Consider the following 16,184-nt stretch of genomic DNA (forward strand, 5'->3'; position numbering starts at 1 on the left):
CCACTTTTCCAGTCACACTTTGACCTTGTTATTCATTCGCTTATTAACTTTGACTGCCTCTATGTGGGAGTATGTGTGTGCATTGCTCGTTCCATTTATCGCATGCTTGTGACACATTTTTGTCCGACTATAGATAGTGAGCCATGCTTGGTAAAATGGCGTTAGCCCATTTGTCTTCTCTCTTACGTTTCGTTTCCTCGTTTTTCATTTGGAATGTGCCTGGATAAACCAGTGCTTGAAATAAGTTCACTGAAAGCAACACGTATGTGGCTTCTTATCACCGCCGTCATACAAATAAGATAAACCTAGGTAATATGATGAGTTAAGCAGATGATTTATGTTCATAGTGTAGATCACTAACGTAGATGACCTCTGCCGAATGACTTGAGGCTACTTGAGTTGGACGGGAATAGTGTGACGAACCAGCTAACATCGAAGTCACACCTCACGATCAACACCCTTTCGTCGTATCAACGTACTATGGCTGCCTTGAAAACCGTATAACATAAGGAATTTTTCACAGAAATATATTACTACGAGTAGGTGCAAGGAAGAGACTGCAGCTACTGCCGCGTGGGCCAGTCGATGGAGTGAAAATAATTGATGCGCGTTTGCTGTCGTTGAAGATCGGCGACCTGTTGGACATTCATTGACTCAACTGCAGCATGATTTGACCAGGGCCCAGTCACATTTCACTGGTTTTAAAAATACATCTATTTTACGAGCAAACTAGAGTCATATTCTGTGCTACTAAAATGTCATTTATTTCGAATCCTTGTTTCTCTCATCATTGGCATAATTAGAAATATGAGTGGATTTAGTTAGGCAATAATAGGATAAGTGGTATGACTATGCCATATTGACAGCCAAGGTCAGTTCTGAGGGGAAAACCGAGATAAATCATCCAGATATTAACCAATCATAGTACAGTTTGTGTACGTATGTTCTGTAGAATTCAGTTACAATTTCAACTTTATTTAGTTTTTCATTGAAAGTCTGTTTCATTTGGTCAGATATGTGATGTTCAGCAAATTTTTCAGTGAATAATCAGTCATTCGAAATAATACGTAGAAACTAGAAAACGACTAACCTCATGATTTATAACTTAATGGTTAGCAATTAGAAAACCGCGTCAACGTATTCCATTTCTCAGTAAATAGAATTAAGAAACCGACCATTTAAAGGCTAATACACTAACCACATTCTTTATTACGGCGATTGTTTCTAGTATCATCATTAGTGGTTTTATTCAATATCATATTTTCTCAGCACAAAGTATGTCACCAAGCTTCCGCTTCTCATTTTCTGATCAGTCCTAACGATAAATATTGAGTGGTCGCCAGTTAGATATGAGCAGTTCACGAATCGACATCCCAATAATGCGTATTCTTTCCTATGCATACTGCCAGCGAACACAATATCTCTGACTGACCTTTTCCGTAATTTGTACAGTGAAATGTTGTAAGCATTTTACAAACGCACCTGAATAGGTTATGACGCTAATAGGCATAATGATGTGTTCAAACAAACGAAAAAACAGATCACTTGAAATATTCAAATGGAAGGAACAGATAGCTCCGATATTCATGCAGTAACAATCTCTTTTCAACTTTGATCACGTAAACACTCCTGGATGTGCGTTTCGTCCTATTTGTGACTTGTCATCTGGATGTGCCTTTATCCCAGAGTTGATGTTCACCGAGGGACTCGAACCCGGTACCGTTGTGGTGGACCAAAAAGTATATTGACCAAAAATAGCAACAAAGTTATTACATACAAAAGTTTATGTAACAATAAACAACTTATAAGTTATTAACACATAATAGTTTAGGGACTTTATTTAAATTGGCAGACTGTTGCGTGTTCCGTTGTGCTTGGTCCCAACAATTCACAAATATAGACAATTAATAATTCCAATCAGATAGATGTGGCTCCAGTAAGTTTACCAAACGTAGAACACAATGGAAATGTCACAATAGTCTATAAATATGGATGATAGTCAATCAATAGTTCCGTTGACATATCCACAGGCATAATAGAACGAGGCATGTGTGTATAAGAGTGCATTTATTTATGAACAGCTAAAATGCTAATAGATTGGAATAAAAGCTATTTAATAAGCAGAAAGATTACGAACATTGACGCGTGAAGGAAAAAAAATTCTGCTAATAGCTGATAAAGAACGACATCTTAAATCCTCGACAACATGTTACGTGTGAGCGAGAACCAGTGGCATGACTTTTCTACCATGCCCAATGTCATGCTATGTTGAATTCAAAAACGACAGGAAGTTAGTTAGCAAGTGTTCAAGGTCATACACTTAAACAACAAGTACAAATGTTTAGTGATAAATGTACAGAATGTGAAAATGAACAAAGTAAATACAAAAGCTATCAAAAATAAGTTTAATAGGCCTATCTTCACATAGCTCCCCCCCACAGAGTGTCCGGAGGTAACACTGGTTATTATAACAAACAAAAAGAAATTGTAAGCATATGGTATCGTAGGACCAGTGAAATGTCACTGAACCCTAGCCAAATCATCCTGCAGTTGGGTCACTAAATATCGAACAGATCATCGATCCCCGTCAAGGTCAAAAACAATCAACGCGCATCAGTTAATCATACGTCATGGATTGGTCCATGCGGCATTGGTTCTACTTTCGCTTGTATCTACTTTAACTAATATATTCTTGTAATAACGTCTTTTGTGTTGTATAGTCTTCAGAGCATCCATGGTTCCTTGATACGTCGATGGGTCAATCCATGTAAGGTGCTGGTTGTGAAGTGTGACTTCGAAGTTAGCTTGTTCGTTCCCGTCTAACTTGAGTAGGCCTCCAAACATTCAACATATATCATCAACGTTGATGGTTTACAGTATATACATGTATGCAAAAATAATATTTAAAGTAATAATGGAAGAAAACAATGGTGAAGATAGGTATGACCTGAACGTTAGTAATATAAAATATTCTCATGAACTTAAAATTGGATTGTTTGTTGTTGAGTACAGTTAATGAACAGTTCACTCGTTTATTATAAAAAAAAATTTGGCAAAACAAGTAGTTGTTGTGAAGTGATGTAATTAATTATAAGTACATGTGAAGAAAATTCAGTAAACTTAACCATGTAATGTATAACAATGAATGTTTTTTGATTTTGCTAGTTTACAAAATGTACATAACGCCTAGGCATGTTAAACAAGGTCTAAGGCTATGTTTGTCCTCCTCCATTGGTTTTTCAGTAACTGATGGGAGGTGTTGTTGATCGTCAGCGTTGACTTCTTTGACTTGATTGGCTACGTAGAAAGCTGGTTTTGTTCTATCTATAGATATGGTCTCCTTGTTCCCATTTCTGTTGATAATGAAGTATTTGTGAGTGCTTTATAGGGACATTTATATGGTGATTTCAGTGGCTTTTTTTACGGCGTCAACTCGAACGAAAACAAATTTACACGTTTCAAGATGTTTATCAAGTTGAACACGATTGTTATGTTCTCGTGGGGATATTGCTTTGATGTTCTGCATCGTTTGTAGTAAGCAGCTTACGAAGCGAGTAGAATCCCTTGGAGTTGTAGGTTCATAGTTGACCAGTTGAACAGGTAACTTTAATATTGTGCTATAAACTAATTCGGCGACTGTTCATCCGATGTCTTCCTTTATAGTTGAATTTCAATACTATTCTTAACAATCTATTTCCATATAATTACAGGTGATATACTTATTTTGATATTATTTATCGACCAACACTGTTTATACAAGCTATTCAAATGATTACTTATGTGCTTACTTACACCTGTTACTCCTGATGGAGGAGCATGGGCCAACCACCACTTATCTTCAAGTATCTACTGAAAATGTCCATTTAAATTCATTAGGGAGGTTGATTTTCACAATTAGAACAGACTTTAGTCATTTTATGAATCTGTTATGGATATCTTAGAGAGACAGTGATTCCTAACATTTACTTACCTACTTTCTTACACCTGTCACGCCTCATGGAGGAGCATAGGCCAACCACCAGCATTCCTCATCCAACTCTATCCCGAACAATCATTTCCACTTGTTTCCAGTTGCTTTTTATCCGTTTCATGTCTGCTTCCAATTGCCGACGCATTGTGTTAACTGGCCTTCCTCTTTTCCGTTTCCCTTCAAGATTGCAAGTTATTGCTTTCCTCGTGATCCAGTTTGATGATTTCCGCAACGTATTTCTTATCCTTTTCCAACATCATTTCTTAATTTCTCTCTCAACTGGAAGTTGGTTTGTTCTCTCCCACAGTAATCTGTCGGCAGAACATTCACGAAGTAAATAAGCTTCTATATTTCAACATGACTCATTGTTGTCATTATAGAGTTACTGAGATGCTTTTCAGTTTTGATTATCAGAATGAATTTCTTTCTGTAAAATTATTAAGCTTGTTTTTTGTTAGTTAGGCGAGTTATTCACTATAATTCACATAAACCGTCAATTCCTAGCATTCTGATTTCACTATGTAACAGTGGTAAGCGAAATTGACTGGATCAGCAGAGAAAGATGAATGTAAAATTACATTAGTATGATGATTCCAGCTAATTCTGACTCGTACAAGTACTTGAAAACCTAGTATAACAAGACATTGTCGACAGACAAGAGTGCTAAAATGGTTACCTAATTCAATAAGGAATGAATGATTTGGTCGTCAGTATGATACATTCAACTCTGATTTTCTCACATAAATCTCAATCACTTGTTTGTATTCGATTATTCTATTATCAGTATCATAATAATCATCATCATTCATTGTGTTTCTTGAATGTTCTTTAATAGATATACTAAAACCACTGCTAAATGTTTGGGCGGATTCTTGTTGAAGTGATTTAAAGGATTCCTCGATAGAGTCCAGAGTGACCTTATTAACGCTAAGAAACATTTTATCCAATCAGCGTTGAATAAAAGCTTATCGGAAGCATCTAGAAAGTGCAGAATCATGTGTTTGACTGGGTAACTACCTATCCTGCTACTACATTTAATGTGGTTCTAGGAACTTCCACAATCCTGAGACAATCTGAAATATTATAAATACCCTCGATTTTCTGTTCATAACTAAACCTTGGAGTAAAGCGTTCTTTCCATATTTCCCCCCCCCTTTCCTCTTGTGTTCAAGTTGCCATGTACATTTAGTCTGAGGTTATTAGATGAACTCAGGAAACTGATTCAAGCGTTCGATTAGAAGAGTTGTTAATTCATACATGACATTTTTTGAGCACAAATGACTGATGTCAGTTAAACTGACATAAGATTGAAACAAATTCCAGTAATCAAGATTAAAAAACCAACTTATTTAGTTCAAATGAAAATGTATTGCAACAAGTCGAAATAAAAAAATGAACTAAATGTATTTTACATAGTTGAGATCATGAGTCAATTGAAGCTAGACCACCATGCCGGCTCAGTGGTTTATCGGTTAAGAGCTCGCGCACGAGACTGTCGGTCATGTGATCGAATCTCGCGAGTCGGGATCGTGAGTGCGCCCAGGTTTTCCCTGGTGGTCTAGCTTCAGTTGACTCATGATCTCAACTATATAAAATTACTAAAATTTTCACAAAATCTCCTTTTGATAAATCGATTATCCAATAATTTTCAAGTGATGCTTAAAATTTCTGTCATTCTGTGATTAATCAAGAAACTGATATTACTTGTTACATGAAAGAAGGTAAAAATTATAGATGAACAGATAGATATGAAAGATGAATTGAGACTAGCTCTGAATAAATGAATTCACAAGACAATGTAAGCTAGATCACCATTAAAAATTTGGAAGCACTGGACCATGACCAGTGGAGTCCGATCCGTGTAGGGTAGAACAGTTATCTACTTCAGGCAATGGATGAATAGTTGCACAAGACCATGGATTAATGGAAGTAAGACATTAACATCATTACATGATGGCTCAGCGGTCCATAGGTTAAGCGTCCCCAAGAGAGATCGAAGGTCCTGGGTTTGAATCTCACTTGCAGGATCGTGGATCAGCACTGCTGAAAAGTTTCATACTATGATAAAACAGCCGTCCAGTGATTACACTTCCTCAATAGTCGTCTACTTTACATTTAACCCCCCTTTCTAATAATTTCTCTGAATAATAAATCCCCACAAGACCCCTTCTGATAATTAATATAATCATATGCTCACTAGTGACTGACTTCGAGAACTACATCCAGGAGTTCTAGTGAGAAGCAGTGACCAGTGGAGTTCAAACCACGTCTGTTGTGAGATAGGAACTCACTGAAGACAATTGGTGAACGGTTGCTCAACTTCGTGGATTGGTTGAAGTTAGACATTAACACCATTAGATGCCGGCCAGTTCGATGGTCTATCGGTTGAATGCTCTGGCGCGAAACTTGTAGGTCCTGAGTTCAAATCTCGTGAGGTGAGGTCGTGGATGTGCACTGCCACTGAGGAGTCCCATAATAGAACGAAACGGTCGTCAAGCAGTGCTTCCAGGTTTTCCATGGTAATCTAGCTTCAATTGACTCACGCTTTCAACTATGAAAATACTAAATCTCCACAAAACCCCTTCTGATAATTAATTTACATCTATTTTGTACTGTTAGAGGTATGAGGGCTGTTATCACTTCCAGGTTACTCACATTGTGTAAGGGTTCTTCTAGAGGTACCTGCAAAGGAATTTGGATTAGAGTTGATTATATTAGGCTGAGAGAGTATCCTCCGTGCTCAAGAGAAAACTGCTTGATGCTGTCACACGACTTTTTTGTATTAGCTCCGTTCTTGTTGAGACCTTACCACTGACGTCGGATGTCCATGGGATACGGCTAGATATGGATACTCAGTGGCCGAGTGGATAACGCGATGACGTTTGAAGCGAAAGGTACTGGGCTCGAGTCCCAGAGTGAACACCAACTCTGAGATGTGGCAGGTACATCCAGCTGACGAATTCCAAATAGGACGAAACGCGCGATCTGGATTCCACTGCTAGCCACTATACATCTCTGCTTACCTTGCTTGTGAATTAAGGTATATCGAGGTAATACGCACGGTATGCACATATTTCAATTAGAGACTGTGTCCTAAACACATAGATGGGAAGATCCAAACAAACAATACTAAGTAAATTCAAACTTCACCCCATCGCACAAGCAAGCGGCTATCAGGACTCAGTGGCCGAGTGGATAACGCGATGGCGTTTGGAGCGGGGGCACTGGGTTCGAGTTCCGGAGTGGACATCAACTCTGAGATGCGGGTACATCCAGCTGACGAGTCCCAAATAGGGCGAAGCGGGGTGCGTCCTGGATTCCACTGCTAGCCACTATCCATCTCTGAAAACACTTTATTGTTTTTAAATAAGTAGTTATAATTATATGTATCATATTTTATTTTCAATTTAGGTCAAAGTCCTCATGTAACCATGAGAACTATTGATGTTCAAGCAAAAAAAATTTTAATGAAACCCTTTTTTTCTCTCTCTCTCCTTAAAATATCATGTGAAAATAATATAATGTAACACCCCCCGTCACCACCACCACCAACAACACCCCTATCATCACCCCTACATCCACTCCCACACCTTACCCCCTACGCATATTCAATCGAATCTGTATGTATATATATATAAAGTTAGACTAAGAATTAAATCATAAAGATATTTGGTATACTTTAGTGTTATACAATGTCAGTTATGTGCAAATCGTTCTTATTCTCATTATTCATTTTATCAATATTCATTACAAAGATGGGTATGTTATCAATCCGTTATTGTATAATAGAAATGATAAATTTTCTGTCATTTTATTGTTATGATTGTTGTTATGCCCAGTCGATTGAAGCTAGACCGTGATGGAAAACCTGGAAACACTGGACGGCCGTTTCATCCTAATATGGAACTCCTCGGCAGTGCGCATCTAAGATCCCGCTTCACGGGATCCGAACCCAGGACCTATCAGTCTCGCACGCAAGCGCTTAACCTCTGTTGTGAGATATCGACTCACTGTAGACAATGGTGTACGGTTTCTCAGTTTCGTGGATTGATTGAAGTTAGACGTTAACACCGTTGGACGCCGTCTCAGTTGTCTATAGGTTAGGCGCAAGCGCTCGCACGCGAGGTGTTATCGTGGGTGCGCACTGCTGAGAAGTCCCACAATAGGACGAAATGGCTGTCCAATGCTTCCAGGTTTTCGATGGTGGTCTAGCTTCAATTGACTCATGATTTCAACTGTGAAAACACTAAATTCTCCACAAAACCCCCTCTGATCTACATTCATAATACATCATCTTTCATCTGTATGATAAATCTCTATTTACATTCTTAATCTCTTCTTAATCTTCTGCTATCAATGGTTAGAGACTCTAGGTGACATGACTCAGAATCAATCACAATGGCGTTGGTGTATACACTCTTTATCTTTCCTTAAACCTTAAGATTAAAATTGCTTCATATCTGTCTTTCTTCCTATACTATATCCTTATATACAATCTTTCTTTTATATATTACCACCACTAAATTGACTAATTCTATAAATCCGGTGTTCATCTTGTTGTGCTAATGAGTGAGGTATGACAACTTGGACCGATGCATAAATGTACCTGATCCTACGTTGTAGCTGACTGACCGACTGATTATCCATTTTACTTCTGATTAGTGTTACATACTACTTATATCTGTTTATATAAGTAGCATAATTCATCATTTTATGTTTATTCTATTATTCTTTAGAATTTTCAGGTTCAGGATGTAAACAAAAAGGTGAAAGTTGTGCAAAAACTATATTTGATCGATGTTGCGGTGAACTTGTATGTGAACTTGATGCACCATTCAGTGGAAAATGTGTAGAGTGTTTAAGTTTCAAGTCATTCTGTATGTCAAATAAAGAATGTTGTAGTAAAAAATGTCATCTTTCTACCTGTAAACTATAGTATAACTAAACTTAAATTTATACATTCCCCATTTTAATCTGTTTGAAGTGATGAGGAGATGTGTGGTGTTTTTTCTTTGTTTTTTTTCTTTTTTTTTTGAAGTCAAAGAAGTATTCACTTCTATTCCGTTGTTATTCTAAAAGGGGTCTGTTGTCAACATCTTTTCTGAATATTTAAAATTATACTCTAATTCTCATAACATTTTGTTTGTTACTCTCTTTATCAGAAGGGGTGGGGGTTGTGGAGATTATAGTAATTCTATATAGTTGATGTTATATCTAGAACTTTGATTCTTACAATGCCGCCTACTAGTAGACTACTTGAACGTTAGAACCCGCAACATCGCAATAGAGAAAACAGAAGACTAGTAATTAGGAACTTTTATTCCCCAAAACAGTGTAGTACAGAAATCTCATGTATTTATAGTTTTTTTTGACTGAGAGTAAATCATCATTTCGAACAACCAATAGGCACATAGGGGGTCATTCTTATCCATCCAATGGGGAAGCTACACGTCGACATTTTAGAATATTCCCCTAGCAGTGATTGGATGGAATGTTTTCGGCTCTTTCTGGCCTTCTTGAGGCTTCCTAGAGTTTACCAACGAGCCATCCTTACAATTGAGATCATGAGTTAATCATGAGTTCAACTGGGTCTATTGAAAGATATCAACTCACTGAAGACATTGGTAAATGGTTGTATTCCTCTCTTTGATCTTAGAAGCATAAAATAAGAGTATCATTTCTGAAGTGTTATTCAGAACAGGTCTTACAAAAGGTTGTTTCCTATATAAGTGGCTCGATTAGAGTCTGAACTTGTTCTAAACACATAAGTTTAAATAGTTGAGATCATGAATCAATTGAAGCTTGACCACCATAGAAAACTCATCACCCAGATACCTTTTATTGATGATCATTGACATCAGAAGACTCCACATTTAGTCAACGTCTTCTAGCAGTTCATACAGAGATGAACAGTAGTTCGTTACTATTATTAAATGTGAGTTTTAAACAGTAAACATCGGTAAGGTATCATATAAATATATATGAATGCAAGGATTGGAAAAGTAAGGACAGCATTCCTATAATCGAATAACATATGGGACTTAAAACAACTGTCAATCAACATCAAAATCACAATCTTCACTATGAACGTGAAGATAGTTCTACTATATGGAGCTCCAACGTGGAGAACTACCGTAACTATGATCAGAATGGTACAATTATTTATAAATAATTATCTCCGTAAGATACTGAATGTCCGTTGACTGGATATCATCAATAACAGCCTACTACGAGAGAGAACAAACCAACTTCCAATAGAAGAGGAATTTAGGAAAAGATGTTGCAAAAGGATAAGAATTACATTGTGGAAATCATCAAACTAGATCAAGAGGAAAGCAATAACTTGCAATCCTCAAAGGAAACACAAAGAACACTGTTATATCCTAGTGAAGATTAAATTACGGATAAATTCCGAGGACTATTAATAGACTAATATTATATGTATATTCTTATTGTATAACTACTCAGTAACTAGATTATGTACATCTATATTCCTCCTTATAATAAGCTTCATTTTGACCTATAGATTATTATTATACGACTTACTGTTCTTAAGTTATGTTCAATTTATTGATTACAGTGTCCCACTTTCACAGCCACATTTTGGCTTGATCTTGTATGAATGTTATTTTCTATTTTGTGATGTAATGTGATATGGTTCGGTTGTATATAAACCAGACATGTTTACAATCAGTAATTTGTATAGTATAATCTGGTAGTAATGTTATGGACTCAACTGGTAGGGCTAGGCGAACAAAGTACCAATGAAGACGCTAGGCTGCTCATACCGGTAGAATTTCATTGGTTCGGCATAGTATTAAGGTGGAGAAATTCCAACACTTCACTATCATTCGTAGTTTGTGCTGATTATGTCGTTCAGAAGAACAATGAAAGCTCCACGACCAAACCATTCAGTTCAGAGAACAAAACTCCATCAAAAGCAGGAATAAGATTGTATAACTCGTATTTCGATTGACGAATAAATCACGTGATAATTAGTCGTCGTTAGAGACACAGCAAACAAATTGTGTCGTTAATTGGAAGCAAATATGAAAAGAATAAATATCAACTGGAAACAACTTGAAAGGATTATCCATGCTAAAGATGAATTAAAACTTCTGGTGGTTGAACTGTGTTCCTCGATGAGTGTGGGGGGGGAGGATAACAGGCGTAAGGAAATACATCTGATTACCTTATTTTCTATTTCTTATACTTATTTATCGTTTATTATTATTTCATTAGAACAGTTATCATCACTGGTTGTTAGCTATTATCACAGCATTCATTGAATCATTTCTTATGTTCCTACATCTTGGAATAATTGGAACATTCAGACTTATTGTTAACTAGAATTTCACTGTATAATAAATTAGTAGATCACCGTAATTTTCTATTTCTGTATTTTCTTTATTGTAAGCTTTTTTATTATTACTTCCTAATGGGAATTTTTCAACGAAATTATCTGAATAGCCGTTATTTCGTAATATTTTCTTCAGTGTATCTATTTCTCTATCTACACTGTCTTCAGAACACAATAGTTTGGCACAAACACAAGCAACTGGCTATCAGGACTCAGTGGCCGAGTGAACTGGGTTCGAGTCCCAGAGTGGACATCAACTCTGAGATGCAGGTACATCCAGCTGACGAGTCCCAAATAGGACGAAACACGCCTCCTGCATTCCACTGCTAGCCACTATCCATCTCTGCTTACCATAATAGTTTGATTTTGTGGATGAGATATTTAACCAAATTTATTTTGTATTGAAGTGGTGTAAAGCTATTGTAATAAGTATACTGACCAGTCCATATATTCTCTTTAAATATACTTCGTTTAATAGAATCATCTATCCTTTTAAGAAGTAAAACATCAAGGAAAGCTACACTATTGTCGTTTTCCTTTTCGCTAGTGAATTTAATAGCTGGGTGAACGTTGTTGGAAAAGTCCATCATCACTTGTTTGTCAATATTTACGTCATTCACTATTAGTGTGCCATCTATGTATCGGCAGTAATAATCTAGCTCATTTAAGATGTCTTTTAACGATCCATTTTCTACTTTGACAAGAGAAACGTTAGCAAGGATTGGACCTTGGGGTTATCCCATTGCTATCCCACCTATTTGTTTGTAAAATTCATTGTTAAACATTAACTAGATATTCATAGTAAATTTTAACAGAAGTTCCGTCATGTTATTTCCTGGAATCGGTATCTCTATTTTCTTTTGTAGGAATAATCAAATAAATCAAATATACTGTTAAGTCTATCAAAGAGTCCAAATCATCCATTTGAGATACGTGCAAAATCGAAGTTCAAAAAACAATGATTTGTCTAAAATAGAGTTTCTTTATTGAATATTATACAAAAACTAGTTACAAACCTCAACTTCTGAGGTACCTTTGGTGTTTACAGCGTCTTTTTGTTTGAAACCAAAGAGCTCCGATAGTGCAAAATGACATCCGTTGTCTGTCTCTAAACTTGATAAAGGTTTATCGACAAGCAATATGAAAACTTGTGAGTTTAAACAAGGATTAAACGATTTCACAAACTTGCGAGTCACTATTACAATGATTGAGTTTAAGCAATTATAATGATAAATACAATAAGTGTTACGAGTATTTGTCAATATTTTAGAATATTACGCGACAAACTCGAGTTACGACATAAGCGTAGAAATTGCTAGGGATACAATCATTTACTGAATATAAATAAGTAAAGTATAAAACAATACGCAAAAGCGTTGAAGGGAAGCGAATAAAAACAGGAACAAAAAACAGATTTAACACTATCCTAACTTCCCCTGGTGTGGTATCCAGGCTCTATAGAACTATGAGAGAATTGCCGAAAGCTTTTCAGAGTATAATCGCACATTGTGTTAATCACATTGGAGAATAACGGTTTACTCATCAATGCTAGATTGGCTAAATTATTATCAGATTACGCTGTCATTTGTTGGATTCATAGACTCAATTTGATAATATTCATTGTATTTTTAAGTAATTTCACTTGCGTATTGGTTGACTAATACACATAATTATTAGAAAGAGGGTTTTGTGGACGTTCGAGTAATTTAATAGTTGAATTCATGAATTGGTTTAAGCTAGACCATAATTCAAAACCTGGAAGTAAAGGACTGCCGTTTCGTCCTAGTATCGAACTCCTCAATAGTGTGCATCCATGATCCTACACGCGTGATTCAAAATAAGGACTTTCGATCACTCTTGGAAACGCCTATTCTGTAGACCACTGAGCCAACATTCAACGGTGTTTATGTCTGACTTCAACCAACCCACGGAATTGCACCACCGTCTACCATTGTTTTCAGTGAGTTACTGCGTCACAACAGATGCGGTTGAATTCCACTGGTCACGGTTTCTCACTACAACTCCAGGAAATACCTCTTGAAGTCAGTCACTAGTGAGAACATGATGATTGTTACTATCAGAAAAGGGCTTTTATGGAGATTGTAGCAATTTAATAGTTGAATTCATGATACACCTAAGACAAATATAAAATATTCCATAATCTAGGGTTTAAATGAAATAAATACAGTGAAGAAATGAAGTGAATACTTAAATCACATAATCTAACTTATCCATTTCATCTTCACAGAAGATGATGAATGCTTCATTGAAATATTTCTGTTGTAATACTCAAATTCTCAAGCCTATTTCTTTCAAACAATCTACTATAAGACATCAATTAGTCTAAGCATGATTTTATTATTATATCACCTTTTAATTTGTAAATATCATTTTATAGTTGAAATCATGTGTTGATTGAAGCTGAACCACCATGGAAAACCTGGAATCACTTGACGACCGTTCAGTCTTAATATGGTTGCTCAACTTCATGGATTGATTGAAGTTAGACATTAACACCATTGGATGCCGTATCTCAGTGGTCTAGAGGTTAAGTGCTCTGGCGCGAGACTGGTGGGTCCTGGGTTCATATCTCGCCAGGGGAGATCGTGAATGCGCACTGCTAAGGAGTCCCATATTAGGACCAAACGGCTGTCAAGTGCTTCCAGGTTTCTCTTGGTGATCTAGCTTCAATAGATTCATACTTTCAACTATGAAAATATATGTTTGTTTTACTACCCTTCGACTCTTTTGCATATTATTTTATACTACTTATTAATATTCAGTAGATGAATGTATTCCTAACAATTTCTAAGCCTACGTCGTAACTCAAGTTTGTCGTGTAATATCCTAAAATATTTACATATGCTCATAACACTTATTGTATTTATCATTATAATTGCTTAAACTCAATCATTGTATTAGTTACTCGCAAGTTTGTGAAATCGTTTAATCCTTGTTTAAACGCACCAGTTTTCATACTGCTCACCCTTAGTTCAATGTTTGCTTGTAGGTAAACCGTTATCAAGTTTAGACACAGACAACGGTTATAATTTTACACTATTGTAGACTTTTTATTTCGAACAAAAAAACACAGTAAACGTCAAATGTACCTCAGAAGTTGAGGTTTGTAACTAATTGTTGTATATTATTCAATAAACAAACGCTATTTTAGACAAATCATTGTTTTGTGAACTTCCATTTTGTGCGTATCTCAATTGTGTGATTCGAGTGCTTCGTTATACTTTACAAGTAGACAGTTACTAAGTTGTGTTTATTGAATCTCAAATTCCGTAAGTTAAGCAGTCACATCCCTGGAGAATAAATTCAGTAGACAAAATATCTACAAAAGTGGCTCACCCTGTTAGACAGGATGATGGCCTTTACAAATCGGGTGACCAAAATATACACCATGGAACATCTTGATTTCTCATAAACATAATCGTATTCAGACGTATGACAAAACGAATAACATAGCTCTAGGAAAGCAGGTCTTTTGCATCTGTACTTTTCCTTTCAGTAGACAGGTGGGAATTCCCCTCAAAGCAGATGGAACCGGTGTATAAGATATCTTCCATGATTTGTCAAATACTTTCCATCCAGTATCTAACCCTTTCGTCGTAGTGAAAGTTGCACTTATATGTTATCAAGTTTAGACACAGACAACGGATGTCATTTTGCACTATCGGAGCTCTTTGGTTTCAAACAAAAAGACGCTGTAAACTCCATAGACGCCTCAGAAGTTGAGGTTTGTAACTAGTTTTTGTATAATATTCAATAAAGAAACTCTATTTTAGACAAATCATTGTTTTTTGAACTTCGATTTTGCACGTATCTCAAATGGATGATTTGGACTCTTTGATACACTTAACAGTGTATTTGATTTATTCGATTATTCCTACAAAAGAAAATAGAGATACCGATTCCAGGAAATAACATGACGGAACTTCTGTTAAAATTTACTATGAATATCTAGTTAATGTTTAACAATGAATTTTACAGACAAATAGGTGGGATAGCAATGGGATAACCCCAAGGTCCAATCCTTGCTAACGTTTCTCTTGTCAAAGTAGAAAATGGATCGTTAAAAGACATCTTAAATGAGCTAGATTATTACTGCCGATACATAGATGACACACTAATAGTGGGTGACGAAAATATTGACAAACAAGAGATGGTGGACTTTTCCAACAACGTTCACCCAGCTATTAAATTCACTAGCGAAAAGGAAAACGACAATAGTGTAGCTTTCCTTGATGTTTTACTTCTTAAAAGGATAGATGATTCTATTAAACGAAGTATATTTAAAGAGAATATATGGACTGGTCAGTATACTTATTACAATAGCTTTACACCACTTCAATACAAAATAAATTTGGTTAAATATCTCATCCACAAAATCAAACTATTATGGTAAGCAGAGATGGATAGTGGCTAGCAGTGGAATGCAGGACGCGTGTTTCGTCCTATTTGGGACTCGTCAGCTGGATGTACCTGCATCTCAGAGTTGATGTCCACTCTGGGACTCGAACCCAGTTCACTCGGCCACTGAGTCCTGATAGCCAGTTGCTTGTGTTTGTGCCAAACTATTATGTTCTGAAGACAGTGTAGATAGAGAAATAGATACACTGAAGAAAATATTACGAAATAACGGCTATTCAGATAATTTCGTTAAAAAATTCCCATTAGGAAGTAATAATAAAAAAGCTTACAATAAAGAAAATACAGGAATAGAAAATTACGGTGATCTACTAATTCATTATACAGTGAAATTCTAGATAACAATAAGTCTGAATGTTCCAATTACTCCAAGATGTAGGAACATAAGAAATGATTCAATGAATGCTGTGATAATAG

General features: G+C 36.2%; 1 protein-coding gene across 1 annotated transcript; it reads left to right on the top strand.

Moving 5' to 3' along the window:
* Positions 1 to 7,662: 7,662 nt before the first annotated feature.
* Smp_205580 (unnamed protein product) lies at positions 7,663 to 8,906 on the top strand (the record flags this gene model as incomplete). The annotated part of the gene is made up of 2 exons (XM_018798486.1): positions 7,663 to 7,729; positions 8,707 to 8,906. 2 exons carry the CDS (start codon positions 7,663 to 7,665, stop codon positions 8,904 to 8,906), a joined length of 267 nt encoding a protein of 88 aa, XP_018647444.1.
* Between the last annotated feature and the right edge of the window lie 7,278 nt (positions 8,907 to 16,184).

Source organism: Schistosoma mansoni (genome assembly GCF_000237925.1).
Source record: "Schistosoma mansoni, WGS project CABG00000000 data, supercontig 0442, strain Puerto Rico, whole genome shotgun sequence".
Lineage (NCBI taxonomy): Eukaryota > Metazoa > Platyhelminthes > Trematoda > Strigeidida > Schistosomatidae > Schistosoma > Schistosoma mansoni.